Genomic DNA, 10,257 nt, shown 5'->3' with positions numbered 1-10,257 from the left:
TGAATTTACCTGAGATCACCGATGTAAACTGGTTACCAGTAGCTGAACATGCACAGGACACACACTGAAGAGTGACGTCCCAAACCAAGGAGTCGGAAGTGTGTGCTTGATTGCACTTGATCTCCAGCCAGAAATGTAGGCTGCATCGCCGTTCACAATGCCTTCCATGGGGAAATGCCACTTCTCACTCTCTTGGCTTGCCAATCTCAAACTCTGTAACTGCGGTAATAGGAATCTACTCCAGACACACCAAAGCCAAATGATGGCGTATTTCATTTAAGATAACCAGTATGTAACATCCATTTATCTGGGTTCAATGTGTGAAGTGTGACATTTTTGAAAACTTCTCTTTTCCTCTACTGGAAACAAAACACTTACTGTTCAGAATAACTGACTGTCTCAAACATACTAACATGTCTACTGTCATGATGGTCCGACAGAGTGAGAAGTTGCAATCTAGACTTTCTAAAATTAAATTACAGAAGTTGAATGACCCCAACTTTTCATACATCTCCATAGAAGTATTTTTATATTGCAAAAGAAGTCCAGTATGAGATTATACTATATTATAGGCAATTGTACTAGTATTAAACTAAATTTTAGCTACCTAAATGATTATAAATGCCTTAAACCTTAGCCTCATGTTCTACAGAGCAGAAATAAGCACTAAAACACATTTTAAAGTTTGACTTTTTCTGCAAAGAAAAGAGAAACAATAATGGTCAGCAAGTGATTTGATCAGAGAATCACTCTCCATCTCAAATACATGCCACGTACCGGCGTGAGTGGTGTGTACTTCACTCCCTCTAGCCGTTTGTCCTATAGCACACACACACATTGGTTAGTTGCATTTTATTTTCATTGCTGAAGCCATGGTTTTATTTGTTCAGTATTCATGACATTTTTGACCCAGCTGAAACAGTGACTGTTGCCACATAGCTTGAGCGTTGACGCTTTGACATGGGGCAGGCAAAATAAAAATAATCAGGCTGAGAACACCTCATACATAACCCGAAACAGATATAAATATTGCTGAATATTTTATTCGACTGCAAGAATGCACAGTGTGATGTGTGTATAGGCAGAGCTGAATTTCCTAAGGAGTAACTGGGAGTTTACGTACTACACCATATGAAACAGGATGAGAGGCGTTCTCCTCAAATGGAATTCCCTCTCTTTACATCAGAGTCCAGCAAACACTCATCCATAACACAGAGCCCTAGCTCAGTTCGTTGGCACCTCACGCATCTTCTCCAAACAGACTCTGTGGGGCTGTGGAACATGACACTTATTGCCTGACCATTTACTCCCCATAATGCTTTTTTGCCTGTTGACATGAATCACAGCATTTTGCTATTTTCTTGTTTAGGCCTTTTTTTTTTTTTTTTAAGTGCACATCTCTATTGCACTCGGAAGGAGGTAAGATCCACTGCTTACAAATTGAAACCCTTTTAAAGAACAAAAGGAGAAATATATATATATATCTACACACACAATCATCCATACACTTAAGCTTCAAACAAAACCCACTGTCAAAATTTGGCTGTCACATGTTTATTCTAGGACAATGTCTCCATCCACTCGCAGGTTCATTGCCATCCTCACCAAGGGTTGTCATTTATGTCCAGAACCCTAGTGGACAGTCGTCCTCATTTTCAGATTGGGGGGGGGGGGGGGTCCACAGTCAGACAACCACAGTCCATGAGGATGGGACAGGGTCTCAGGATGGCACGTCACGATAGAGGAGTCATCCATGTACAGGCAAACATCTTGGCTTCCCAAGTAGGCGGAGGAAGGTCACTCCCAGACATGGTTGGCAATGTACAAGACACACACACACACACACACACACATTGAAATGGATAGGACGTAATGTAAAAAATAATAATAATAATAATAATAATTATCGGTTTAACCGAATCCTCTCTGTAGCCTCCTGCTTTTTGTGCTCCGAGCTGATCTTTCGTCCAACTCAGCCCAAGCTCAGGCTGAGACACGGCAGAGTTCCATAGTTCCCAACAAATAATAATAAAAAAGTTCTGTAAACTGTAACAGACACAACATTTCCCAGTTCTTTAGCTGCCGTCACAGTTTTTTTTTTCTTTTCCGTATTCAGGCGATTGTTTGTTGTTTTGTTTTGTCTCTCAAAGTGTTATTCTAGTTCTGCTCTGTCGCCCTCTGAGGCAGCGAGATGTTTCCACACTCCTAGGTCTTCTCCTCCCGCTCGGTCTTGCGTCTCGTGATATTCCTTGGCTTGATTTTCAAAGACAGCTCCCAGAGAGCCTCCTCTGCCAGGTGGTCACTGAAGTCATTGAAGAAGGAGACGATGTCGTCATTGCGCTTCAGCTCATAGTGTCTAGGGAAGAGAGGACACATATATTAAACGAGGTACGACAGTCTGGGAGATCCAAACTCATTCTCCGCAAATGTCTGAAGGCCGGGAAGGATGGGGCGGGGGAGGGAGAATGTCAACCACACTCACACTTGCTGGAAGCGCCTCATACTGTCCAGGATGTTGAACTGCTGCCATCTTTTGGAGAAGTTGACTTTTCCTTCTATTAGGTCTGGGTTCCCCAGATGGACAAAGGTTAAATCCTGCAGGATGAGCCCTCTGGGGAATGGAGAGCCGGGAGAGAGATCAATAGCACTCTATCCAAAGACGTAGCTATATAAATAAATGAGTCCAGTGATTAAGAATATACAGTACGCTCCCTTATTTAACGGTGCAATAAACTGTATAGTCAATGTTACATGCCACATATCCATACTGGATTTAATAATTTCAATCAAACATCTATTTATTTGCCCCTAAAGCATTATTGGTTATCAAGGTCAACTAGCACTTGGTGCTGCAAGCACAATGCTGAAGGAGAGGGATTTCTCACAGGTATGGGATGCATGGAGGTTCAACATCTGCCAGTGCTGCTCGATATGCCCGGAAGGAGGAGGAGCTGTCAATCAAGGTGCAGTACTCCTCTAACCCCTGAAACACAGGACAATGATTCCTTATTTGAGTGATAACTCCTTCACCGCCCCAGTCCTCAGGGACGCCAAGACGGTCCACGTTTTTGTTCCCTCCTCCTCCTTACTGTGGGTCCCAGAGGACCGGGTTGGAAAACGCTTTGGTCTGTTTTAAGAGGCGATGCATTTAACAAGCTGATGGCTACAAACTTGCACTCACGTTGGCTTATCCAGACCAACTTACCTCTGAAGTCTGTTTTTGCCATTCCAGTCTTCTAATAGGTGCAGAATCTAACGCTGACAGTATCGCCAAATAGGAGTTAAAATTATTCAGCTTTCTTAAATGCTAAAGAAAAGGGGGAAGAGAAAGTATGATAAGCACATCTCCAAGATTCTTAGCATCAGACAAAAAAACAGCCTTAAGGAAATGCATCATACAGCACAAAGTCTTCCTTATGTTTACGGAGCCTCTGTAGCGTAGAGCCTTACAGTTCATGTCATTAATAAAGGTGACACTGAAGACGGCGTGCACGATCGGGCCAGGTACCTTCATAATTTTGATAAACTTAAGAAGCAGTTTCTCCCTGTCCTGGGCCTTCTCCTGCTGAATGATTATGGAGCGCACCCTGAAGGAAGCAGAAATGGGGGTCACCACGGCCTGCCTATCGTCCGGAGACGGCCGCCCGCACACCTCAGTGGCAGCACATACCAATAGGACATGTTGTTAAAGTGCTCTGTGAACTGCGTCAGATTGGGACTCTTCTCCTCATTCTGTTCCTTTGCCCACAGCAGCACTTCGGGGATCTAGACCAGAGTGGGAGGTCAGAAATGTATACATGTCGGCAGGAGGAAACGAGCGAGGCAGGGTCATGCTGTGTGGGTGTCTTTTACCTCAATCTTATAGAAGAGCTCCGCGTCCAGGAGAGTGAGCTGATCGGCGATCTCGTGACTGCGGAAGTCGTGAAGAGTGCCGGGTCTGCATCCGGAAAGAAAGACACTGCATCATTTTGGCAAGGAAATGGAGTCAAATTCCGAAAACTTGTTTGCAAACAGATTCTGTAATATCCTTTAAACAGAAAAGAATCATCCAGAAGATACAAAATAATCTACCAAGACATCTACATAAAAAACATACAAAGACAAAATAGTGATGCACAATTCCCATGTTCCCAGACGTAACTCAAGGCTAATACAGGGACCACCAAATGTCAATCTGATTCCACCAAAGCTGACAATCAATGGCTGCCCAGGCCCCCCCCAGACCCCACCTTGCTGCCACCCCACGGGCAGCCAGCGGCTTCAGGCAGTTGGTATAGCGCAGCTGCTTCTTCTGCTCCACTTTGTCCAGAATGTTCTTCCGTAAGACCCGGGCCAGACTTAGCTCCCCGTTACACACGAGTCGGAAAACTAGATCCATCAGCTGCTTCAGTATATCGTCAGTCAGCTCCACGAGGCTGCAAAGACACGGAGAAGGTTGCCACTCGATTCGCAACTTCTCCAGAGTTCACATCACGGGTCATGGTGCATGCGAGTCACCTGATAGGTCAAATGAAAACAATCCTACAGAAATCAGTATCTGAAATTTAGGTTTAGACCTATGAACCCAACATCATGAAATGCCACACGATTTTTCATAATCCAAAGGTTCTAAATTCAAAAATGTACTTCTTTTGAAATTTATGGACTTAAGGTTTCAGACTTTGTCAATTGAAAATATCAAAATGTGACCTTTGGCATGTCGGGTAATGTGGTCAAAACGTAATAAGACTAAACACTGGCAAAAATTATTACTGGAGCCATGTATTATAGTACTACGGTCAAGCATGTGGCCCAGACAGTGCTGGGATGTGTACTCACCACAGCTCGTCCACCACACGAACCAGTACGAAGAAGGTGTTTTTGCTGACTCGCTTCTTGAACGTGTCGGGGCTGTGACAAAACCTGGTATATGTGCTACGGGGTCAAGGAGACCTGCCATTTTTAGAAAAGTCACGCCACAAAGCCCCAAGCACGCCACTCTCAGGCCATAAAACATCCCGAGTCGACTACATGCAAAGCAGGTGCCTTTGCAAAGTGAAACACCGGGCAGTAGAAAGGGGTCGGGGGTTCCCCTAGCGTGTGCAGAGTCTCTCTGGGGCGGGGGGGGGGTGGGGGGTTGGTGATGGTGGTTCTTGCTAAAGCCAGGTGCCATGATATTTCGATTTTCTGCCACTTATCTCTGAGCCGGGCTGCAGTAAACATGACCTGAGGCTGCACATATTACTTCTAGCGGCTCTATGGTCTGCAGCTTCCCGGCCGCTCCTGGCCAGCAAAAGGATATCGATAGTGCAGCTTCTTTATAAGGTCTTCGGGGGTTATAAACGTCCTATAAGTCGTCAGGAAGGCCTCACAGTATAAAACAAGGTCTGTAAGGAAAACAGATGGAAAAAGCAACTTGTCAAACAGCGAATGAATCGTTTGGACATAAATCTCCACCATTTATTATTTTCTTTCGTCTACTGACAGAACTGAAAATGAGAAAATGAAACTTACAGGAAGCTATAGCCAGTGCACAGCTGCCAAAAACCACCAGGCGAACACTCTCAGCATCGGTATGTCTAATACGGTACCCGGCTATGAATACGGCTGTTTATTTTCCCACCGGGAAAATAAACAGCAAGGCGTATTTAATGGCCCCTTTCTGCAGAAACGCGCAGACACGGGGGGAGCTGCAGTGACGCATGCAGCACTGGATGCAGACAGTCCTGCTGAACAGAGACACATACCTTTGCGATCCGTCTCGGTCGCATGGACTAATAAAATGTCTCCTGATCCGGCACGAACATCGGGACCGTCGTCGTTCTGAGTTGTCAAGAGCGTGAAAGTGGGTGAGTGAAGCAGGGGAGGGGAAGGAGAGAAAGAGAAGGAGGGAGGGAGTAGCGGGAGAGAAAAAAAAAAAAAAAAGGGGTGAGAGATATTCCTTTGGCCTTAAGGTGCAGCCTCCCCCCCGTACCCATCCTGCAGAAGCTCCCTCGTTAACACAAGCCCTCAGTTTTACATAGGGGCACATGTATTGGCACAGTACTCAGATGTGTGTGTGACCTTCCAAACTATTCTTTGGGCAGAGTGCTTCAAAGCATCTGATACAGCACCAACGAGAGAGGAAATGTGATTGCAGTTGCTATAGCTGGCCGACAGAGGGCAGCAGAGCCTCGATACAAAGACAAAGTAAAAGCAAATATAATAATGGGTGTATCCCAGAACTGGTAGACCTTCCTTTGTTACCTAGGTAACTGGTGACATTTATTTATTTTCTTTACAACTACAAAACATGACCATCCCAAGAAACAAACTGAACTCACTAAGCAAATAATATACTCTCCTGATACTATCAAACACAAGGAGTACGAGCACAGACAAGTTCTAAGGCTCAAAATAAGATTATTGTCAATGTAATTCATATCATTTTAATAGTGCAATTTCATTTTACAGTTGGAGCTGAATGGTGGAGATGGTAAATGCGCATAGGGCCACAATGGCGTGTAGGTGTTCACGCCAAGGTACGCCGAACCCACCTCCTGCTTTAGCGTTATGCGGTACATGATCTCCTTGTGGTCGATGAGGGAGAGCTCGTCCACTTCCTCCTCGCTCTGGCCCGAGTCAGTCGACTTCTGTCTTCTACTGCAGACACGTGACGGACAGATCGTTACTGCTCGCTGATTAGCGTCTACTAAAGTATCATTTCCTAATGGAACACATGTATCATTTGAGACTTTCGTTTGAAAGTTTTTAAATAATATTTCCGGATTTATACAAGTGGGTATTTTTCCTGGGGGGATTCATTTAAGGTCAATATCCAAGGGAGTTACAGAGGTCGGACTCGGAACTTGTGTGGTGCAACTTCACGCCTTTATGAACCACTAGGCTTCCGGAAGCTACGAAAAGCAAACGGTGACGAAGCTGCTCCTTACCTTTCTGAATTCAGGGACTCCTTGCCGTTGGACGGGGGTTCCTGTGTGCTGGGGTCTTGGAGAATATCGTCAGCAGCACCCGTGGGATCCTGCCAACAGACAGCAGCCTGGTAAAACCTGGGTCGTCACATAAACTGAACCCACAGACTCACCGTGTAAATGGACAACGCACGATCAGGACCACATGGTGGTGCAGTAAGGGGTTTTAGTTGGGCAGGCAGCGGGAACAATGGGACCACGAATACGGCACTCAAGACAGGTTACAGAGCCAGTCACCGAGTCAGTCAGGCAGACAGCAACCATCGAAACAGTCAAACGAGAGCTCAGATACTGCGCCTTTAAATAAATATGCAGTACAGAAAACAGGAACAAAACAAGATGACAGACGTGTTATTTTAATTCAAATGGAAGATGTAACGCAAACTTGTTCCCTTCCAACAGACAAGACATTAAGAAAGAACAGAGAGGGCCCTCAAATAGTTAGCGGTCCCTGAAGAGTCGCAATTTCCCCCGAAACATGGCAGACTGTTGGATAACCTTTATGTGTCTTTCTCTAGAACAAAGACTTCTGAGGCTTTTAATCCCTGGGATTCAGGTGGAATTAGAATCCAGGATTTCTTCCAGAGGATCAGAATTTTTACAATGAGTAACAAAACTGGCTGATTTCAGACAAATGTCTCATGAGCACTTGAGGGTCGGAACCAAAGCACAAGGATGCAGTTACCGCTGCCGCTCTGCTCCGACGCGATGATGGGGGCTCTGCTTCCGTCTGCCTCCTAGAGATGGGGGCTCTGCTTCCGCACGTACAGGCCCACCCTTCTCAGGGACATTCCTTTGTTGTCCATGACTCTAAACTGCCGCCTCTCCTGTTCCTACTTTGGCATTTCTCCTGAGTCTTGAGCTTCGGTGCCTGTACGGTCCGGAGCGCCTTCCCGCCCCAGCAGACCTGCCCGCTCCTCTGCAGAGGGCAGGCATGCTAACAACCCCACTACTACGGTACAGGCCGCTATGATGCATTTCAGGCTGCGTCGGTTACTGCATGACATGCCTAATTTGCCGGCGATAAAGGATCAGGGCCCCCCCACTTCTCTCTACTACACGGCTGTGTGGCTCGAGACGGTGTATCCAGCTGATTACTTGGGGGAAGGGTGGATGGGGGGGGGGTGCCACAGGTGTGAGGAGACATCGAGGGCGCAAGCAAAAGCTGGCATGCTAAGCGAAGCAGAAGCACAGACTCCCAGGCAAGCCGGGGGGGGGGGGGGGGGGTCGTCCCCGTGAGCCCTCCGCCTCTACCTACTTACTCCGAGGGAGAGCGGCACCTTCCCGTTGGCCTGGCTGGACGAGTACAGATTGACGTACTCCCCCTCCCCGCCCTCGTCGTTAGCGCTCTCGCTCTATGGGGGGAGAGAGGGAACGGGGGCGGGAGAGCAGAGGATATGAATGATGCTCGGGGGAAGCAGCAGCATTGCAGTGAGGCGAGTACCGCCGAGGCAACCATACCACACCCACAGAGAGGGTCTCACACACACACACACACACTGCAGCAGTGGCTGAGAAGCCACTGGCCACCATCTCCCGCCACCTGGCTCTAGGGCCAAATTCCCGAGATGTCCTTCATCAGTAATTAAGAGCCTGGCTCACAGAGGGCACTGAGAATGACCCGGATGACCGGCCAGGTACGGCCAGAGACCTGAGGAAAGCTACAGTCTACAGCACAAGTCAAAACAGGGGTAATTATCTCAGAAAGTCCCGTGCGGTTCTGAACGACGATGAACAGGATGGGGGGGGGTGGGGGGGCACACAGGGGATGCGCGTCTCAAACCTCAAAATATGACTCATCATCACAGACCCGTGACCCTGTCATTATGGGAAACGCATCTTTGAATGTCTTTCAAGCAAGAAGTACCAGTGATGTGAGTTTGCCTTCGTCATCACAGGTTCTCGGAATCAGCTGCACTCAGGTACTTGGCACAAATGCAAGACATAAATGAAACAAGAACAATTTATCAGGGGGGTGCATATCCTCACATCATAGTACTTACACTTGTTGAGGGAACAAGGATTAAGAACACGCTACACTACACTTCAAGCCGTACAAAAGGACATAACACAAAAATAACACATAAGGATGTACATAAAGGTAGCGCAACACAGGCTAAAACAAATCCAGAATGTTAGTGACTAATGATGGCAAACACACAATGTCAGAATGATATAAATGTCCTAATTGGGGGAGAGTAATCTTTAAATATTTGTATAGGACAATCGAAGCACTGTCCATCACAATCCCAAGACTTTAGCCAAATATCTACCAGAACCTAAGACAAGAACCTAAGACTAAGTAGTTAATGCAATTATATATGCATTTGTTATATGGTGGAATGTTAGCCCAAATATTATGGAATTTTTAATATCCTGCCAAGTGCAGAAATCCTGTTCAACATTCAGTTACTCCATGGTGAGGAGTTCTGCATACTAGTGTTGAGTCAGCAGTCCTATCAAAAAGCAGCCTTGGCCAAAAACCTTGAGGAGACCCAACAGCAGCCGCCCCCCTGCCCTGTACCCCGTGGACGAGCTTGGGGGGTTCTGTCCCCTCTCCAACATCCTGCCATGTTCCCACTCGTTCCCATCTTACCCAAATCTCTCACGCCCCCTTTCTTCATTAATATTAACCGATTATACATATCAGACACACTATATTTTTGACAGACAGGCCTGTTTCACACCATCACATCAAATGCTTGAAGTCTGGAGTCTGCAGCTTTGTTTTCGACTTACTTCCTCATTCTGCTATCACTGGTCGGCCTGACACGGGAAGCAGGACACCTCCAAAAAGGCCGTGGCTTTTGCTAAGATTCAATATCGAGGCAAGAAAACTAACCTAGAGTAGCAACGGAAAAGATGTTCCAAGAGGAGCATCTCAAAGGACTTCTAGAACTTCATGTCTAGCTAGCTGCCAAAAGAAAGATCCTATAGCTTGTTACATGGCAGATACTCAAAATCTAACTAGTTAACTTGCACGTCTTTTTGATAACGTGACTACTAAATTTTACATATCTAATCGTATGTTATGAAAGGTATGAAATCCAACGTTAAGTTTAATCCTTTTGTTCTAGTGCTGTGATATTTCATCTTCAGCCAGAGAACAGCCATTCTGATATTCACAACTGCTTATAGACGTAAACAAATCTCAGGGACAGATGTGCAGGATACACACACATACACTCCCCATTTATTCATTCTTTTAGTTTCAAATACATTTTTTTTTTTTTAAATCACGAAATCCAGCATATCATAATCCTGAAAGCAAGTATGCCCTCCAGCTTCTAAGGAAGCAGACCTGGTA

The 10,257-nt window shown here is 46.1% G+C and overlaps 1 protein-coding gene across 14 annotated transcripts in view; it reads right to left on the bottom strand.

Annotated features, from left to right (window-relative positions):
- Nucleotides 1–1,023: 1,023 nt before the first annotated feature.
- Nucleotides 1,024–10,257, bottom strand: part of rapgef1b (Rap guanine nucleotide exchange factor (GEF) 1b) — a 57,014-nt gene continuing 47,780 nt past the window's right edge. For 7 of the 14 annotated variants that reach the window (XM_023807978.2, XM_023807977.2, XM_072714527.1 and 4 more), the window contains 14 exons: nucleotides 8,213–8,305; nucleotides 6,912–7,000; nucleotides 6,516–6,621; nucleotides 5,727–5,802; nucleotides 5,282–5,366; nucleotides 4,819–4,911; nucleotides 4,230–4,415; nucleotides 3,853–3,937; nucleotides 3,671–3,765; nucleotides 3,509–3,587; nucleotides 3,206–3,307; nucleotides 2,886–2,983; nucleotides 2,483–2,611; nucleotides 1,024–2,356 (listed from right to left, as the gene is read on the bottom strand). In XM_023807978.2, the coding sequence (XP_023663746.1) occupies nucleotides 2,206–2,356; nucleotides 2,483–2,611; nucleotides 2,886–2,983; nucleotides 3,206–3,307; nucleotides 3,509–3,587; nucleotides 3,671–3,765; nucleotides 3,853–3,937; nucleotides 4,230–4,415; nucleotides 4,819–4,911; nucleotides 5,282–5,366; nucleotides 5,727–5,802; nucleotides 6,516–6,621; nucleotides 6,912–7,000; nucleotides 8,213–8,305 (1,467 nt within the window). In that variant the 3' untranslated portion in view covers nucleotides 1,024–2,205. The remainder of the gene's footprint in view (nucleotides 2,357–2,482; nucleotides 2,612–2,885; nucleotides 2,984–3,205; nucleotides 3,308–3,508; nucleotides 3,588–3,670; nucleotides 3,766–3,852; nucleotides 3,938–4,229; nucleotides 4,416–4,818; nucleotides 4,912–5,281; nucleotides 5,367–5,726; nucleotides 5,803–6,515; nucleotides 6,622–6,911; nucleotides 7,001–8,212; nucleotides 8,306–10,257) is intronic. The other 7 variants (XM_072714525.1, XM_072714528.1, XM_072714532.1 and 4 more) reach the window with 3 other exon arrangements.

This window comes from Paramormyrops kingsleyae, chromosome 7, assembly GCF_048594095.1.
Source record: "Paramormyrops kingsleyae isolate MSU_618 chromosome 7, PKINGS_0.4, whole genome shotgun sequence".
Lineage (NCBI taxonomy): Eukaryota > Metazoa > Chordata > Actinopteri > Osteoglossiformes > Mormyridae > Paramormyrops > Paramormyrops kingsleyae.
Note: the sequence above shows the minus strand (reverse complement) of the source record. Positions and strands in the feature narration are given on the sequence as shown.